General features: G+C 41.8%; 1 protein-coding gene across 1 annotated transcript in view; it reads right to left on the bottom strand.

The window, feature by feature from the left end:
• Col24a1 (collagen type XXIV alpha 1 chain) overlaps positions 1–20,372 on the bottom strand; it is a 249,016-nt gene that overhangs the window by 162,637 nt on the left and 66,007 nt on the right. The window contains exons 15-19 of the mRNA XM_026783871.1: positions 19,860–19,913; positions 19,737–19,781; positions 19,448–19,501; positions 19,186–19,239; positions 14,191–14,244 (exon numbers count right to left, since the gene is read on the bottom strand). Coding sequence (XP_026639672.1) covers positions 14,191–14,244; positions 19,186–19,239; positions 19,448–19,501; positions 19,737–19,781; positions 19,860–19,913 — 261 coding nt within the window. The remainder of the gene's footprint in view (positions 1–14,190; positions 14,245–19,185; positions 19,240–19,447; positions 19,502–19,736; positions 19,782–19,859; positions 19,914–20,372) is intronic.

The following is a 20,372-nucleotide window of genomic DNA, read 5'->3' as shown; positions in this document are numbered from 1 at the left end:
TGTGTGTATGTGTGTGTATGTGTGTATATGTATGCGTGTATGTGTTTGTGTGTGTATGTGTTTGTGTGTGTATGTGTGTATATGTATGTGTGTGTTTGTGTGTGTATGTGTGTATATGTGTTTGTGTGTGTATGTGTTGTGTGTGTATGTGTATGTGTGTATGTGTATGTGTGTATGTGTATGTGTGTATGTGTGTATATGTATGTGTATGTGTGTGTATGTGTTTGTGTGTGTGTATGTGTATGTATATGTGTTTGTGCGTGTATGTGTGTGTATGTGTATGTATGTGTGTATATGTATGTGTATGTATATATGTGTGTGTATGTGTTGTGTGTGTGTATGTGTGTGTGTGTTTGTGTGTGTATGTGTGTGTATGTGTGTATGTGTTGTGTGTGTATATGTATGTGTGTGTTGTGTGTGTGTATGTGTATGTGTGTGTGTATGTGTGTGTGTGTGTGTATGTGTATGTGTGTGTGTGTGGTGGGTATGAGCTTGTGAGCGCAGTGCACGCGGAGGACAGAAGAGAGCATCAGTTCCTCTGGAACTGGAATGACAGGAAGTTGGTTGGAAGCTGCTGTGTCGGTCCTGGAAACTGAACACAAGTCCTCTACAAGAGCAGCATACACTCCTAGCCACTGAGCTCCCTCTGTAGCTGCTATTAGCCCACTTTTAAAATGGCCACTAAAGAAAAAATTCTTAATCAAATCCAAATCATAAAAGATATCAAGGAAGTAACTGACATACTTGAACGGAGTTCATAACATTAACACAACCCATAACATAGTAGCCACAGGCTGGTGCTGGCTTGTTCTAGTCGAGTCTACTGAAATGTTAAAATGAATATTCAGAAGAATGCCTCTATTTGATACGAACAGACTTGCCAAACTATTCTTTGTCTCAAACGAAGACCACCCTGATGGAAAAAGAGGACCCACTAACTGGCCCCTCCTGGCAATCCCTTCATTAGTGGTCTTGACTCATTTGTGATAAACAGCTGGCCCTGTTTATTAAAATCAGCATCCCAAACTCAAATAGTTGACATGAGCAAAGCCCAGGGGAGTTCACAGCTGAATCAACAAACACCCTCACTCTCCTGCTACCATGTTAGAAGCCTGTGTGTGATCAGTGCTCAAGACTGACGCTCCTATGCCTAGAGAAACTGCAAAATCTCCTGAGTATCACTGATACGTTTCCATTAAAAGTATACCTGTGATACCACTCTATGAGGAACAGGAATGCACAGATTTCCATGTCGTTATTACAGCAAGCTCATAACTTCATAGAAATAAGCGAAACGTTAACAGCTATGTTTTGAAGTGTTTCAAGGGGATTTTTATCCAGATGACCTCTATCCAGGGGCAGTTTTCAAAAATGCGATGGCAAATACCAACACTTGGGACAGCTTCTGAACACTTGGCTTTCACAAACTGCACCTAGGACTCAGAGCTTCCTGTCTGAAGGAACTATCAAGATCTGTTGGCCAGTCCTTGAGCAGACATCTGATCACATGGTATGATTAACTTCAGGAGTATTGGTTTTTCCAATCATCCCGACTCTCTTGCTCCATGTGTGGTACCGGGCATTGGATAATCAGAGACTTTTCCTTACCTTAGTTTCAGGTGCCCATTTTGGGCTGAACTGTAGATGTCTTTGGGAGGGAAATACATCGCTTTCAATTATCAATCACTGATTGCTCGGAATGAAACCTATTTATCTGGTCCTTCACTAAAAACTGCTGTAACTAAAGGACAAATTACACAAAGGAAAAGAACCATGTTCTTTGAGATGGTTAAGAATCCATGACCAAGAGATAGAAGCGAGAGGTTAGGAGGCCCAGGAAAGAAACTTTCTTTCTTTTTTTTTTTTTCCCAAAACTACAGTTTTTCTCTAAGGACTGAACTGTTCCTAGTCTTTCAAGAAATGGCTCAATATTTCATTTTCATTTTATAAAATATCAAACACAATGCAAGGAGATGTTTGGAATATTGAATACTAATTTCTAAAATATAAGCTGTTTGACGATAGGACACAATTTAATTAATCTCAGCATCTGATTCTTTAGTGATTGTTCCTAAAAGATCTGTACGAAATGAACAACATAACAGACTATCTAAAGAGAAGGTGAAAAGGATGAGTCTGGTAGAAGTCTTGAGTTTTGAGAATCAGCCAATCACACACATATTCACACCTTTTAGTCATATATATATATATATATATGTGTGTGTGTGTGTATATATACATTTGGGGTGTGTGGGTGTGCATGTGCGTGCACGTGTGTGTGTCTACACATGTGCGTGTCCATGTGTTGGGTAAGGATGAAGATGACATCGGAGATCAACATTGTCGTCAGAGCTCTAAGAGATACAGGGATGGAGGCTGCTCTAGAACAGTGTGACAGAGTCTGCCACAGTCTCAGCTATAGCTGCTGGGTCAGATGCAGTGTCACTGGGACAATGGATGACTAAGACTTCCCATCTTTGCTGTGTGGTTACTGATTTAGCAAATGTGTCCTTTTCCTTTACAATTATAACAAAGGACAAAAAGTTTGCATTCATGTGGGTTAGATTATAGTCACTTATAATTTTCCTATGTTCCTAGGAACTTCTGTCATAATAATATAGCCTGAAGGGGTTTGAACTATTAGAGTATGCTACATAACAACACACCAACCCACTAAACATATAACATCATACTGAATGAATATTCCAGATAGTGAGAATAAACTCCAGTAAGTTTCAAGGGATGGCCAATTCTCTAAGGTTTTGAGTCTAGTGACCACAAATGTACTGTACTGTCTCCTATAGGGTAACTTAAGCACAATTATATGCACTGTGTAACCAAAAGAAAGAACAGGCCAGCCGGGCGGTGGTGGCGCACGCCTTTAATCCCAGCACTTGGGAGGCAGAGGCAGGCGGATCTCTGTGAATTCGAGACCAGCCTGGTCTACAGAGCTAGTTCCAGGATAGGCTCCAAAGCCACAGAGAAACCCTGTCTCGAAAAAAAAAAAAAAGAAAGAACAGGCCAGTTTAGATTCTGAGAGCAAAACATTCTATATGTAGGAGTACCACTTTTTTTCCATGTACTGAGTGTGGCATGAGTAATAAAAACCCAGAGATAGACAATGGATTTCAACCAGAAAACCAGAAAAGCAAGGCAGCCAAGCCACTAGAGAAGCCTTACCTCTACCAAGGCTGGGCGACCACAAACTAAACAGTCCAAAGCCTCTCTCTGCTCCCATTTTATACTCCCTCTAGTGCTGAGATGAAAGGTGTGACTCCCTACTACTGGGATTAAAGGTGTGAGCCACCACCACCTGGATTTGTTTCTGCATTGATTTTGTTCAGCCCAGGATGACCTTGAATTTACAGAGATTCACCTGACTCTGTCTCCCAAATCCTGGGATTAAAGGTGTGACACCACTGACTGACCTCTAGTGGCTTTAGCTTTGCCTCTGGTCTTCAGACAAGATTATTTATCAAAATACAAATAATATATCACTACAACTGAGTACTCAGAAGATTGCTAGAGCAAGGGGAGCCCTATGCAGCCCTGATGTCAACACATTGCTGTCGAAGTGCCTACAACATCAGAGAAGTGGAAGATGCAGACAGATGCACACAATGGTCTTCAGCAAGAGAACCATGCTACCTTCTGAAGGCTGAGTGGAGTCACATGGTCCACAGCAGAAAAGAATAAGACCTTTGGGAACTAACTTTGTGTCAGTGGTCTTGGTAGAGTAAGAGTGCTTGACCCTGGACTATCAAGGGAGCCCACACCCAAAACTTCCCAGTATTTCCTGAATTATATGGGGACTGCCAAGTCATAAATTGAGATGGAAAATTTCATAACTACAATTGGATACAAACAGGTCTAGTGAGCACAAGAAAACCCTGAAAGACACAGAGTTTGCATTCTTCCCAGACTTTCAGGCTGATCCTCAGAGATGTATCAGATCGTCTCTCCTGACTTTTACACAGGACAAGACAGGTTGCCATGCAAAGCAGGACTTATGTACCCAGACAGAGCAGGAAAGAAGGCTGGGCATGATCTAGGGTGGGTCAGTTTTGGTGGGTGTTAGCTGAAGATGGACAGCTGGAGGTGCATAACACAACTATGGATACTCTGAGTTACGACAGGGAGGAAAGAATTGCTTAATAGGTAGGTGTGAGGGCAGGCTGGCAGGACATTCTCTTCCTGAAGAGACATGACCTCAAGTGGGATGGTAGAGCCGTCTGGGCAAAGATCCAGGTACAAGAGACGTAGAAGAGAGGAAAAGAATGGCTAAAGTCATAGAAAGGCTATGTGGGGCAATGCACAAAGGGTAAAGAGTCTTTTATCACATATTCAGGCCTACTAGGAAGTACATGTCAAAGGTTAACTAACAACCAACTGCACACAATGCCAGTCTATTTCACATGAACTAGCCTTTCTTTATTGGCAACCTTCAGGCTAGATTGGGTAGCATCTGAGCAAAACAGGTCAGAAAGAAATGGGCTATGTATTGGTCTAAAAGATGGACTGCCCTTTGCCAAGCCAGATAACAGTTACTGATGATGCCATTAGTCCAAACTGCCAGCAATAGAGACAAACACATTTGCCAGTATGGCAATCTTCCCCCTGCCCCAGGAAGTCAACTAGACACTTGGTTACAAGTGTACTACCCTCAGTTCCTCACCATCTAAGTGCTATCAGCATCTTCACAGACAATGGGTACCATCTGCTTCTACTGCATCTGGAGCTTCATCTCCTCTATGCCGAATGCCTGACCCATAGCATCTAATTCCACTGATCATGGTCTCTGAAGCAGAGCCTTCTTCATGTGGTAGGAGATTGGACCCAGGATATAATCTTCTGGCCTTAGGCTAGTGGCAGCCTTCTTCACTGGACACTGAAGCAGCCTTTTAAAGTTTAACAAAACTGACACGTGACATATTCATTAAAAACCCTCTACCTGGCGCTTTGTCCCAAATAAAGAGGATATAAGGACACCAAGAAGTTGGAAAAGGTGTGGTTCTATTTACGGTAATTCTTAGTGATACACTGTAGTTCATGTTTCTTGCCACACAATCCTAGACCCTACAGGTCCTGGCATTCAAAAGTATCTCTCTTGAGAAGAAACACCACAGATTCCCGGAAAATTTAAACTTAAGGCTGCCCCTGGGGCTCTTTAAACTTCTTGTGGCCATATATGAGCAAACAGAAAGAAAAGTCATTCTACAAGCATGGCTCATGGACCATGAAAAACATAAGTAAGGGGATGATTTTTACACAATAAAACTGAAAGGAATACACAGGGAATACAGATAGAAAATTGGGGTAAGGGACTCCTGGTATGTGTCCTTTAGTTATGAAAATTTAGGTTAGACTACCAGTAAGATGCCTAGAGCAGCTGAGGGTGAGAAAGCATAAAGCTGACAGTGGAGGATGGAGAGGGGGACAAACGGTTGTGGTCCCACGGACAGCTGAATCGTTAAGGGTGTAGACCCTCTTTGACACTGAGGCAGATCAAGCAGATGCATGTAAAGAAAGATACAGCAGATATAAATAAGTAAAAAGGAATGGCAAACTTTTATAGCCTAGAACTTAAATCTGATAAAAGTATAATTTTCTTGTCACATAAACTTTTAATATTTTTTAAAAATGAACATCCAGTGGGTCAACAGGAAAACAGGATCAAGTTCCGGAAAACAGAATGATAGCTTTATCACAATGGCATATAACCTCAAGTGTGTATGACAAGGGGAAGAAGCCTATCCACAAACGGTCTCCACTGTAATCCCAACTCTATGACATGCTGCCCAAGTGATGGAGACATACAGAGATAACCAGCTGTTATGACTTTCAGCAAGAAAAAGGAAGACTACAGGTTTAGGGCATTGTCACTATTCATAATACTACGATGATGGGCATGCGCCATTATACATTTGTATAAACTCTTAAGATGTACAACATTGAAGGATATAATGTCTTCAACAATATGCTTGTATGTTTCATCAAATGTGACAATCACTCCCAATTTTAAAAGTTAGGAATTAGTATTTTTATGCAATCAAATATATAGGTAATTTAATTCTGATCCCTGAATTTAGATCAGGAGAAATTACTACATTGCCAGGGAGTTTAGGGGCCAGGCAAAGCTCTATTTCCAACTCTAACACTGTATTAGTGACCTCATGGTGCGATTCATCATGAGAATTGAGTCAGCACTGTGAGAAGTGGGAAAGATGAACTCAGATAACATGGGTTTAGGAATTACACAAAGACACAGCTGCAAATCTCTAGGGAAACAGGGTAAATCTAACTCAGAAGAAAACATTAAGGTATCAAAATTTAAAATAACACCGGGAAATCAATGATCTTTATATGCATATGCAAAAATCTTCTAGTGAATATAAAGGCCGAGAAACTCCACTGAAAATTGCAATGAAAATATAAAACTGGATCCAGGTGGCAGTGGTGCACACCTTTAATCCTAGCACTTGGAGGTAGAGGCAAGCAGATTTTTGAGTTTGGGGCCAGCCTGGTCTACAGAGTGAGTACCAGTTCAGCCAGGGCTACACAGAGAGACTCTATTTTAAAGGACAAAAATTAATAACAATATTAATGATAAGATTTTAAAAATAAATTTTAAAAACTTATAAAGTTGGAACAAATTAAAAAAGAATTGTGCAAAACTAGCATGTGGAAAACATTGTAAATATTCCTCAAAAACCAGAAAAGCCAATTGAAGCAAATGAAAGACAGCCATTGTTCGTGGAGAGGATGACTCACTTGGATAATTTTATCAATGTGCGCTCTTAATCTATCATTATAAACTGTAGCCAATAACAACAATGACGATATTTTTAATGAAGCTAGATAAGACTGATGCTAAACTTTACATGGAAAAATAATTCAAGTATACATAGGAAACAAGAAGCTAAAGGGACGTGTAACCATGAAAACATGCCATAAAGCTTGTGCCGTTACAACACGGAGCCTGTATGTGGGGAATGCTGTATGAACAGCACAGCTCACTGCTCTAACTCAAATCAGCTTTGTTTCTCCGGTTGCTGTGTCATAGCTATGTGGGGTAGAGCTATGAAGGGTTGGCCTCTGCCATGACATGGCTGTTACATGAGCTCACAGTAGCTGGGGTCTGCATACGGTGGAGGAGATAGGAAGTTCCTCGTTGAGCAAGGAAGGGGTCCTTCACCCCGACTCTAGCTGGAAGGCCAATGGCAGATGATGGTTGCTGGAGAGACAGACTCACTCTTCATTGGGGGAAGGTGCCCAGTGATGGGTTTCTTGTGTCCAAGTGAATGACTCTACACCAGTGGGCATATGGGCAGCACTAACTGGACTCAGAGCTGAGAGAGAGAGAGACAGAGACAGAGAGAGAGAGAGACAGAGACAGAGAGGGGGGAAAGAGAAGTTGGGAGGCAAATGGGAGATATGTTTGGTGGAGTGTGGGAAGTCTTGGAAGGGAGGAGCATATACAGATATGAAAGTTTCAAAAAAAAGTTGAAAAGGGAGTTTAAAATAATAAAACCTAGGGACTGAGGAGAAGGCTTAGAGGAGGAGAAAGCTAAGCACTTGCTACTCTTAAAGCAGACATGAGTTCGATTCCAGCACCAACTTGGTCAACTCACAACCACCTGTCACCCCAGCTCCAGGGGACCTGACACTTTCTGTTGGTATCCAAGGGTACTTGCAGTCACCTGCATGCACACACATAGCAAATCAACCTAAAATCTTAACAATACATACATAAATACGAATGCTTCTCCCAATGTAGAATCAAGTAAGGTGTCTAGTCAAAGGGGTTTATTTTCTCCCAGGCCTGGCTTAGTCCTTCGCAGCCTCCCACTTCTATAAACTTTGTGCCTTTAGGTCAGATTCACCCTGCCCTCCCAGGGCTGTTTGTTCTCCCTCGCCTGTCCAGCTCCTCTCAGATGGATGGTAACTGGAGGGCTTCCATAGCAGAGAGCATTAGTGGCTTTCTTTCGTTACTTCATATTATAAACACTGTAAAGCGCTGTCCCTGTTCCATGCTCTGCTGCGCTGAGTGGTAGCAATGACTTTACAAGGTTACCGAACCACCTGGCAGACAATTTCCAGGCAGAGAAGGGAGAATGATGAATCTCCCCAAAGTCTAATGGCTTCCTGGTTTGGCAACACTTTCCTTCCATGGAAACAATGGGATTTCAGTGATAAAGAGCAGAAAGATAAAACGTGTTTATTTCCATTACAGTTTTTACTTTCTAAATTAGCACTCAGAATCATGAGTTTCATTGTACAATTTCCACCCACACTGGGTTTTAGCAGATCTGTCCACACTCCCCTTAGCCTCTGCCTCCCTCCACAGCCTCCCCCTACTCTCATGTTAATTTATCCCACAACTCTCTTTTCATCTCTTCTTCTTTCACTTCACCCGCACTTAAGACTTCTTCCTTCCTACTGTCTTGGCTCTAGTTCTCTGGCCTATCCCCATATACTTACACACATAGAAGTAAAGATTGTGGACTTACAGAAGAGAGAAAATGTGCTATTTGTCTCACTGGGTCTGGGATAGTTCACTTAAGCTAATAATTTCCATTGCCATCCATTTTCCTACAAATGTCATGATTTCATTTTATGGCTTAATAAAATTCCATTGTGTATATACACCACATAAAATGTGGTTATTGTTGCTGTTAATCACCCATTGGATACCCTAGGTGAACCCAGCTCAGCACTATGGGGGCTGGCCCTAAGCATCTCGGTTTCTCCCCCAAGTTCTTTATGTGATGGTGATGTCCAGGATGGTTGGAAGGAAAGTCACAGCTCTACAGTTGGCACCGGTTTATTGTCAAAACTTAAATTTCCACTGGACTTAAATGAGTTCTTTGTCTAGACCTTTGATGGTCCTAGTGCTGGACCATCCAGTTGTGCTGACATTAAATCATCTCTGTTCTCGGGGCTCTTTTTCCTCTTTCTCAGATGTACACCAGCATCCCAAAGTGACCTTCTAAAAACATACACCAGGGGCAGAGGAGATGGCTCAGGAATGAAGGACTCTTGATGTCCTTCCAGAGCGCTTGAGGGGATTCCCTGCACCCGTGTTGGGGAGCTCACAACTTTTCTATTCCAACCCCAAGAGTTCCATCTCCCTCTTTTGGCTTCATCAGGCAATTGCACTCATAGGGGCTCCACACCCCGACCCCATCCAGTCCTGTCTCTCAAAATATTAGAAAAATGAATGTTTTCAAAAAGCATGAATCAGATACACTCTTGCTACTGCCCACCTAAACCTTTGCTAACTTTTGATCTTAAACAAAACAGGCTCAAAACAAAACAAAACAAAACAGGCTCATTCTTCCCTCTTTACCTTCTCCCTCTCTTCCTCCCTGACTGCCCCCCTACCCCTCTCTCTGAGTTGTCGTGGCTTCTGCCTATAGTGGCATCGTAGTGGTGGCAGCTACAGCTCATTGTTCATATTAGACGTAGTAATTAACAAAAGTCATCACCCAAGTCTCTATGTAGATCCACCGTTTTAGTGATACATTAGCATCTCTGCAAGTGAATTCTGCTTTGGTATGCTCAAAACGGAAACAGCATTAATATCATGAGTTGCTATGCTTTATTCGAACAATGAGTACCTTTCTGTCTGTGGAAGAGGCACCTCATAAAACTGATCATATTTCATAGCTTTGGTTAGCAGTGTTTAGATTCAAATCTGAAGCCCATACAATAAAATGCATGGCACTCAGTAGCTGTATTTGGGGGCAGAAAGTCTTTTAAAATATTTTTATTAAGTCTTTGAGAATTTCATGTGATGTATTTTGAGCATATTCACCTCTCCGCTCCTCCTCTAACCACCCTTTCAATCCCCCCACTCCTACCACGTGACTTTGAGATGATTTCTCTCTCTCTTTTCTTCTCTTCCCATCAAGCCCAGCTAGTCTTGAGATTGGGACCTGCTGTGGTGTGTGGTCAGCCACCCGGGTCACAGAGACTGTCCCTGGATCAGCAGCTATCAGGAACTGACAGCGATTGGGACCATCTCTACCTTTGCATGTCTATATTGGGACTCTAGGTGGAGCTTGGGCAGGTCTCGTGCGTTCTGTCATAACTGCCATCTGTGTGCATCTTCCCCTGTGTTGCTGGGAAACACTGTTTCCTCAAAGTCACGTGACCCTCCTCCTCTGGCGCTTACGATCTTTCTGCCTCCTCTTCTGCAAAGGTCTCTGGGCCTTGCATTGAGGGGGTGCGAGAAGTCCTTTTACATTCTAGTGTTAATACGACTCAGACGTTGTCTTCAAGAGGCTCAGTCACCCCCTACATAGGCTTCCAAGAAATTGCACTCATACACAGTCCCTTCGCTCTGATGACTTAGTCCAACCCTGCTGATCTCTTTCCAGTCCTCCTCCTTTGGATTCCATCCCCATGTGGATGCTCTCAGAACTCATCATATCTTCCTTGCTTTGTGGACAGAAGTTTGTCTGTGTGCAGTTTTAGCTGTGCTACTTATGGGTTCTGTTGTGGTTATCTGTTCTCATCCGATTTTAAACATTTTCTAATTCATATTGTGGTTTTTCTCATTTAAATTGTTAATTGCTCAGAAATGTGCATTTTAGTCACCAAAATTTATTTTACTGCCCTTTGATCATTAACTTAAAACTTGATTATAGGGCTTGAGACACAGCCCAGTGGTTGAGATCATTTGCTGCCCAAACCATGGGGACCAGAGTTCAGATCCCAGCACCAACTTTGGGCAGCTTATAAAATTCCTGTAGCTCCAAGGAACCCACTGCCCTCTTCTGACCTCTGTGGGCACATGCAAACATATGTACACATACACTCACCCAGACACACATAGACAAGCACAAACATAAGGAAAGGAAAACCAAAGCAAAGCCCCTTTAATTGTATTATAACCACAGCAGGCCGATTTCTGGGACACAGGCAAATGGGTTTATTATTTTCAAACCCTGAGTCATAAGCTCCCCGTCAATGACTTCACTTGTTGAGTTTGGTTCATGTAAAACCTAGGGGTGCTGACTCTTGTGTTTTTTCACTGCCTGCCTCCTTCTCTCCTGAACCCCAGGACTGTGGTCTTTATATAAACATGAGATTCGTCTGTATGTACTACAAATATTTCCGTTCCAACAGAGCAAAACCCAAGATCTGATTTCCAACACCTTGACCTTCCCTTTTTTTCTTCTGCTTTTAGTTTCCATTTTAGAGTCATGATCCACATTTTCCTCAACTGGTTAAGTAGACATATGAAAATTGTATTATAACCCTATACCCTCTCTCACAAGTTGAGCCAAACTGCATGGTTCAAATGTTCAAATTATGTTCCTTGTGTTTCTATCCAAATCATCCTTACCTTTCACAGATGAGGTCATACAACCTCACTGTTAATCCTTTCTATCGAAATCATCCTTACCTTTCACAGATGAGGTCATAAACCTCACTGTTAATCCTTGTCTATATCACATTTATCCTTCCAAGCAACTCGAAGGATTAACTGGTCTCCTTGTAACCCCTCCTCCTTCAGAACCAACTACTCTGTTGTCATGGCACACACTGCAGAAAGCACAAGCCCTGGAATTCCATCTCCTTGCTTAGAAATCTTTGTTTGAAGCTGATGGGATAACCATAAACTTGACAGCTAAGAACTTGCAGCTGAGAAAATTAATCTATTATGCAAAGAAAACCATTTTAGCTTTGATTTGCCACTAAATATTCTTTAAATTCTTAAATCCCCAGCTACATTAAAAGTCTAAAGTTTATGCTGAAACATGAAGGGGCCGGACCTACCTGCAGATTCAAGGCTGCAGGATTTCCAAGGCATAAGGTAACCACAGAATATCCAAGAGGAGCCTCAGTGAGGGCCCAGCATCCAAGGTACAGCAGAGCCAGAGGCCTCAAACCAGACCAAAGACTCACAGCAATACACACTTACATGTAAAGTTGTATGGCCTAAAGGGTCCAGCTCACTGTCACGCTGCAGCTTCTACACTGACGCATTTTTTCTTTTTCTTTTTCTTTTTTTTGTATGTTAGTTAACTAGTTTTGCTTTGTTTTAAATTTCATTTTCGCAGGGAGGTTGCAAGGGCAGAGGGATAGGGAGATGAAAGGGATCGGGATGCATGGTGTGAAACCCACAAAGAATCAACTTTTAAAAAAAACCCTGATTGGGTATAATTCCCACCCTCATTCTGAATACCCATGCTTGTGTTCACAGACAGGTGTAGCTCTCACCCCTCATCAACGGAGCTTCTTTCTCCAGCAGAGGAAAGCGACACAGAAATCCATGACTAGTCAAATGCAGAGAGCAACAAACCGTTGGGTGCCCATCACTGACTGATACTTCTAAACACAACCCATACACCTAAGGCTCAGGGAGCAAGGCAGGAGAGTGGAAAGAAAAACCGTAAGAGCCAAAGACCCAAACATCTGCTGCAAGACAGTGCCTCGTATCCCAGCACATATGCAACCCATCTTATGAGCTAGAATTTATCATTGCTAAATTGCTCCAAATGACCTTGTCCTAAGCCTTGAGAGACTCCGAGTAACACCTCTGGGAAATACAGCAGACCACAAGAAGCACAGAGCTGTTGGCTGGCAGTATCTTTTAAAAGCAACATGGAGTTAAAGATAGTGAAGACAGTGGTTTTTAACTGCAGAAGAAAAAAATGATAAAATTTCTAAGAAATGGGAAGAATGAACATCTTTGGATGATGAGGCAGTAGAGAAAGACTTAATTTGTGCACCCAGAGCCATGCTTTATGCAAAACAAGATCATTAAAATAATAGCGATACAGGAAACAGAGCTGCCCTCTGCGAGGCAGACGCTACTCATAATAACTTCAGTTACAACAGTGTGCAGGTGGACTAAGAACAGTAGTCATTTAAAATAATTCCCTTGCGGTAAGAGTCTGCATCCTGGGTAAAAGGAGTCAGGCAAACCCTATTTGTTCAGGAAAAGCTTCCGTTAAATTTGATGGAATAAAAGAGGCTGAGTTCATTTGAAGAGACAAACTCTTGTCAACCTCCAGCTCTAATTGCTCACTCAAAACAACATCCTTCTCAGGGCAGCATCGATACACTGAGGCATTTCACACCCCACTGCTTCCTCATCAACAAAACCAGGTGTAGTGTCAGGTTTGGTATTTGATCTGCCATCGGTGAATGTGTTTTAAATTAGAAAGACTGTAGCAGTTAACTAAAGAAGTCACCAACCCATGAAGAGTAGCTGTGGAATAAGACCTGTAGTCTGCACAGAGGGCGAAGCCATTGCCCAGTCCTGTCCTGGGACCTGCCTAGGGCTCCGCCACTAGGGAGCGGTTAGTTCTCTGGTTTACTTATTCAGACGTCAACTTATATTCTCAGCATTGTTGCTGCATCTGTTATTCTGAGTTAAACTTGGGGTGTATAAACGCAGAAGCTTTATCTCACTCACAACGTCTGGAATTAATGAAATGATTCAAGAACGCTTTACCGCCACAGTTTCTGCTCTGTGGAGGCTTTCAAGAAAGAGATTCCATATCAAGCATGAAGCCAAACTCAACATTTTAAGGACTATACAAACAAACTTGATATGTCTGCTCTAAGCCTAATTGCACTTATTTTAGATATGAAGTCCAAATTATACATGCGTTCAGCAAGAATTGGAAGCATTTCCTACTACTAATTCAGTGGGGTTTATGGCTCTAATTGTTTACAATTCTTAACTATGCATCATTGGCCAGCTATGCAGAAAAGAGTAGGATTTCATCGGAATAAAAATGGACAGTCCGGAGTTTGCGTCTCTAATAAAAACCCTGGAATACAAAGTGTTCCCAAACCGTGAGACATGTGATACAGCACAGATGAGCTACACCTGACCCTCCGTGAGAGTCACAGCTCAGGGGCCTGGCAAACATTAGACACATGTACCTTCTGGCTAAGCACATATGAAACATAAATTTAGATTAAATTTTCATTGTCATTGTGAGAAGGATTCGAAGCTTGAAAGTGTCCCGTGAACTTCAACTCATACTTAATCTCCTGTTCCTTAGGATCTCTGATGGAACAAACCCGGTCTAAACTGCTTTTCACTGATAAACTTCAGAGAGAATCTTTCTCAGGCTTCCCACAGAAAATGGTGTTTTGTAAAAGAAATTTAATTTTCATCATTCTTTTTGCTTCAAATTTATTATCTTTTAATCATTGATTTACCTCTGGTCCTGGAGGGCCAGATGGTCCCTGGGGTCCTGGGTCACCTGGTTGTCCCTAAAAGAGGAGAGGAAAAATCAAAATAAGAATATTAACAAATATAACTGAAAGTGGAAACTGGCATTTTGCAATTGAACAGCATTTGATATATTATGTTGTAATGACGTTCCAGAGACTTAATTTGGAAGGGCTTCAGATTCCTTTTCCTGTGTTACTTGCTGTCATCACCCAAGAGCATCAGCTGCCTTCCCTGGCTTCAGGCTTCGTGCACAATCATCACATCACCATGGTGAAACTTACTTATATATAATGTCCATGGTGCAATATACACTTGCTTCTGTTAACCACACTAACAAATTAACCCATCAGTCAAGTACCTCAGGCAAGAAAAGTATAGCCGTGAAAATATGCATGTGTGCGCATATGGATGTATATGTGAATGCATGTCCTTACATGTGTGTGTGCATGTATGTGTAGATGAACGTCTGTTTATGTGCATGTGTATGTATGTGTGCATGCATGTATGAGTGAGTACGTATGTGTGTGCATGCATGTATGAGTGAGTACGTATGTGTGTGTGCATGCATGTATGAGTACGTATGTGTGTGTGCATGCATGTATGAGTGAGTACGTATGTGTGTGTGCATGCATGTACGAGTGAGTACGTATGTGTGTGTGCATGCATGTATGAGTGAGTACGTATGTGTGTGTGCATGCATGTATGAGTGAGTACGTATGTGTGTATGTGTATATACATGTCTATATGTATGCATGTGTGTGTGCATATATGTATGTGTATGTTTTTCCAGAGACAGGTTGATAAAGAAGCAATGCAGAGTTCTAGAAGAGGATTTGCTTTTTATTTTATTTATTTATTTATTATGTATACAATATTTTGTCTACGTGTATGCCTGCAGGCCAGAAAGAGGGCACCAGACCCCATTACAGATGGTTGTGAGCCACCATGTGGTTGCTGGGAATTGAACCCAGGACCTTTGGAAGAGCAGGCAATGCTCTTAGCCGCTGAGCCATCTCTCCAGCCCCTGGGTTTGCTTTTTATAATCAGAGTCCCAGGACACGTCTGAAAAATTTCTCTCCTCTTTGCTACTGTAAATGGCTTGATAGAATAATTGTGATTCACCTGGGTTGAAATCCTAGCTGCTAGGTGTCTTCAAATCTCCCTTGTCCCATCAAAAAGACAGGGAGGACAATGGTAAGGCTAACATTCTCAGAGTCATTGTGAGGTTAAACAAGACAGTGTCTGGGCACTGCAGAGCCAGGACACACAGAAGGGATGGACATTAACCAAAGTCATAGTGATGGGCTGTCCACTTCCTGTCTGTGCTCCTTGCCTGGCTTTGCCTGAATTCCCAGATCACTTTGATCCTAGAATTAAAGGTTGACGGGAGTGGTTTGAACTTGCAGCCAGGGAAGACATCAAGGGTAACAGCATAGACCAGGAGAAAGGAATACAGGGGTACTCTGGCTTCCATAAGAAAACTGCCGAATTGTCTGCCTTTGTTCTCGGCTGCCATGTAAGCTTTTCATCTTATTAAACTAGGCTCAGATGACATCAGGCTGCAGGAGACATCATGCAGGGACCCATTTCCCAGCAACTGCTATTTGCATCTTGACTGGCTCTCTTCTCAGTGCGAACGCATCTGACGTAAGAGGGAGGAGTCAGAACAGCTGCCACACTAGAAACTAGACAGTCTGGGCAAAGGCTCATTTTCAAATGGCAGAAAGAAACTTGTAAAGCATCTGAATCAGTGCATGAGGGCATCTTAAATCTAAAAGGGACAAGTACCTCCCTTAGAGTGATGGGGTGGGTCTCACTGGGGCCCTCTAGTGGCAAAACCCGAATAGGACGCAAACTAGAAGCACCCAAGGGAAAAAAAAAGCTTATCCTCAGGCCTTTGATTTGATTGGCAAGTAAATGTTAAAAATAAATAAATAAATTGTGGAGCAATTTTATTAATCCTTCATAATAATTATTTGTTTTACAAAATTTAAGTCACCATCTTTCTGTGGATGCCAATTTTCCTTTATAAAACATTTTATGAAGAATTTTCAAGTAGCTTACAGAATGGAGCAGTGGAAAGTGAATCTCTATAAATAAGAAAATTTCTAGTACAGAAATGGTCAGTGGGCCAGCAAGATGGCCCAGTGGCCAAAGCACTTGCTCCCAAGCTTTGTAGCCTAAGTTCAATACTGGGGAATCACTTGGCAGACAAAAAGAGCAGAATTCTCTCTCTCTCTCTCTCTCTCTCTCTCTCTCTCTCTCTCTCTCTCACACACACACACACACACACACACACACACACACACACACACAAAACTGCTAAGAACACAATAGTCTTTGCTTTCTCTCGCTCGGGGGAGGAGAGTTCCTGACCCTTCCAGAGGGGTAGCTTTCCCTGATTTCTGAAGTTACTGAACAAAGCCCTCCCTGTTCCAGAAGGCACACACCTTCCCCATCAGGCCGTGCCTACATCTGGAAAATATTCTTTCATGTTATAACTCAGATCCACTTGGAGGCAACCATAGCAACCAGTAAAATCCAAGATGACAGAAAACTAAATCTAGGACCAAGGAAGACACCCTCAGGAGTCATTCCGGCCACAGCAGCAGACGAAGCTGTTAGGTAGGCACAAACTTGTATGAGCACGTGTGGCGGCGGTTCTCTTAAGAAGTAGGTTGATTCTGTGTAAAATTTTTTCATAAAATAGGAGTCTCGTATCTTTACTGGAGAAGTTTTTCATGTCAAATACCTTGGTATTAGTAGGATACGAAGGAGTTTAGGCACCAAAGAAAAGGTTCTTTCACTAAAATATTTTATGTGTGTGTTCATATGGGTATGCATGTGTGTGCAAGACTGCATGGGCATGCATGTCTGTGCATGAGTGAGTACATGCATGAGCGCATGCACGTGCGTGCATGTGTGTGTGTGCATGCGTGCGCGGGCCAGAGATCAATTTGAGTGTCATTCTGAGGCATCATCACAGTATCTTTTGAGACAAGGTCCCTCATGGGGACCTGGGTCTTGCTGACTGACTTGGGGCTAGGCTGGTTGGCAAACGAGCCCCAGGACCCTCTTTCTCTCCTCCCCCCCCCCCATCACAGCAGACATGCACCATTGCTGAGCTTGAGTTTAGGCCCTCAGGTTGCACAGCCAATAGTTTACTTGCTCAGTCATATCCCTAGCCCTTGATAAAATCAACCAAGAGTCTAAACTGTCTTGAGCTCAAAGCATATATTTTTCAAAGTTTGGTAAAACAACAAAAGATCAACCATCTCTCTGCTAATGGAATTCCCACTGACATTAAATTATTATATTAGGATAGTACAGAAAGATGGACAATGAGTCAGGAAAACTCATTCAGACAATTTTCATCCCTCACCGTAAGTAACTTCCATTAGCATTTGTTGTGATTTCCTTTATGAACAAATAATTAGGTTAGTATGTCAAATATAAAATACTCTTCTCTTTGTTTAGACCTCGGACATAGTGGCAACACATAGCAAAGTCTCAGTAAACTAGAAAAATACTCACAAGCACTAAAATAATCTGGCTTTCATCTTAAACACACGAAATTGGCTACTGTGATTATTAGCTACCCAAGGTTATAGGAGATCAAACGTCAGAGCTGGGTCTTAAACCCATGCTGTTATCTCTTAGTCTCGTTACTCATTTCTGCTGCTATGAGCATACTATGAAATGAACTGGGTCAGAGGTTGAGTAACTCAACAGTGATTAGGCTATGTGAGCCTGAATTTGCCCCTAGTGTTCTGACAATATGAACTGTAGGGCATGTGAGAATAGCACAGGGTTTATTTATCAGTATCTCAGTTAGATAACTGGCTTCTATCAAAGGATTTTGAAAACCCTTCAAAATATAAGAAAGGAAGAAAAAGAAAGGCTCTAGCCTTCTTTCCCATCGCCTCAGACACCAGGAAGTCCCTGTTGCTCAGTTTTGGTTCCTCCGATTCATTGGTTGTCTTCTTGATGGACTCTCCTGCCCTATTAGGGACTGAAGAGCTTTTGAGATCCAACTTCAGGGCAGGAGCTTTGAGCACGTGGTTAATTAGATTAATGAAAATGAAAATAGGTCATCCGTTGGCATGTCATTGGACAGACCCCAAAAAATGTTCTTTGAATTAAGTAATTCCTGAGAAATATTTGTAAGGTTCTGGATGGATTATGCGAGGTTCTGAAGAGTAACCTTGCTTCCTGAGAGAAGGGTTGGAATCAGAGGGGGCACAGTAAAGTGCTCAAGAAAACACCATTTCAATATGTTATTGTGTGTTTAATTCTATATCCACTTTTCTCTCTATAACCACTTACTTATAGCTATAAGCAACACTAATGTTTTATTTGTTTATTTGAGATAGGGTTTCTCTGTGTAGCTTTGACTGTCCTGGAACTCACGCTGTAGACCAGACTGGCCTCGAACTCAGAGATCAACCCGCTGCATGCTGGGATTTAACATCTTAAAACAGCCTTAAAATATTAAGCCCTAAACCAGCACAGTGTCATGACTGGGAGCCTGTTCTGTGGCATGTCTCATTACCTAGATTTGCTCAGGTGTCCACTGACTGACTGTGGACCTCACACAAATTAATTAACTCTCTGTCTCAGCATCTTTCATCTATAAAATAAACAGTGCCAACTTCATAGGATTGTTGTGACTATTGAATCAGATATGTAACCCTTATAACACTGCCTGGCACTTCATAAAGAATTAGACTTAGGTAAGACCATTATCAATTTAAACATTCAGAGGTCTATTTTGACCTAAACTTTCTTCACTGTCTTTATGACTCTGTCGTTGATCTAGGGTAGGAGTCATGCTGAGAACCTGTGGGCCAGAGATCCTCTAAAACTGAGGAGAGAACGTAGGGCTGGTAGGTATCTACCTCCCATCCTAGATCCTTCTAACACCATTAAGCACCAAGACTCTGCTTATCACAGGAAACAAAGCGAAGGTGCAAACCTACTGAAGGTCCCGACTTTCCTCTTATCCCTGGAGGTCCTGGTGACCCGATGGTGCCCTAGGAGAAGAAATTAGGAGAGAAATATTATATTAAAGAAAGCTTTCTACTTGTATACTTCTAAACATATTGATGGGTATATATTAGAATTAAAAATCAGATAGATATCATATCCTTAAAATTGCATGGCTGAAGTAATAAGTACTCCTTTTCTTTGAATCAATGTTTTTGGTTCTTCATTTTTAACAAGTGAGTGGTATAAAGATACCTTGTCTCCAGGATACCCAGGTTCTCCTGGCTCTCCCGTCATGCCTTGCTCGCCCTAGAAGTACAGTATCACAGAAAGACAATGCATTATATGCATGGTAAATACACAGGAAAGCACTTATTCATTATAGAAGAAGCTCTATGGGTTTCCCTACTTCTTAGAAAAATAGTAAACTACAAATTATACCCTCTAAATAAAAACAAAATACTTAATAATTTCTGTTGACATGAACAAAGTAACCAACTGGGGTGAGGAATTATCTCTGTGATAATGTTAATATTGAAATCACCTTATCACCTTTGATTCCAGGTGGTCCTCTATTTCCCGAGAGGCCCTAAAAATACAAAGGGTGATATTTTGTGACATCATGGATAAATTAAAGAGAAGTATCAATAAGCAAATAGAGCCATACCATTGAGCCAGGAGCTCCTGGGGGTCCAATCAGTCCTGCAGGACCAACACTTCCCTGAGAAAAGGTAAGAAAGATATCAAGTACTCATTAGAACTAGAAAGAGGGTATGGTGCAGCTAAAAACATTGATGAAATGAAAGCATTTTGCCCATTTCAGCAACTTTCCTTCTGTTTTAAAACAATACTCAACTCTTAAAACTCTAAGCAGCTTGTCTTTCTTTTGATGCCTCCTGATTCTACCCAAGTCTGCTCTAATCAGACCCTTCCATACTCTGAGCTCTATATATTTTCTGCCCATGTCATCCACTTGGCAGCATTTTTCAGATGGGTAACAGCTTGTAGAAATATTCAGTGCCAAGTTCCCCTCCAATAGTCAAATATACTAATCAGCCATCTTAGCTTTCTATTTAATTCATGAGTTAGCTGTTGGGGGATGATCTTTTTGTACACTGTGAAGATGTGTCTCTGTTTTACCTCCTCTGCCTAAGGTACCATCTGTTTGGTTTAAAATAAA

Source organism: Microtus ochrogaster, chromosome 21 (genome assembly GCF_000317375.1).
Source record: "Microtus ochrogaster isolate Prairie Vole_2 chromosome 21, MicOch1.0, whole genome shotgun sequence".
NCBI lineage: Eukaryota > Metazoa > Chordata > Mammalia > Rodentia > Cricetidae > Microtus > Microtus ochrogaster.
The sequence above is the reverse complement of the archived record's forward strand: the minus strand, read 5'-3'. Positions and strand labels throughout refer to the sequence as shown.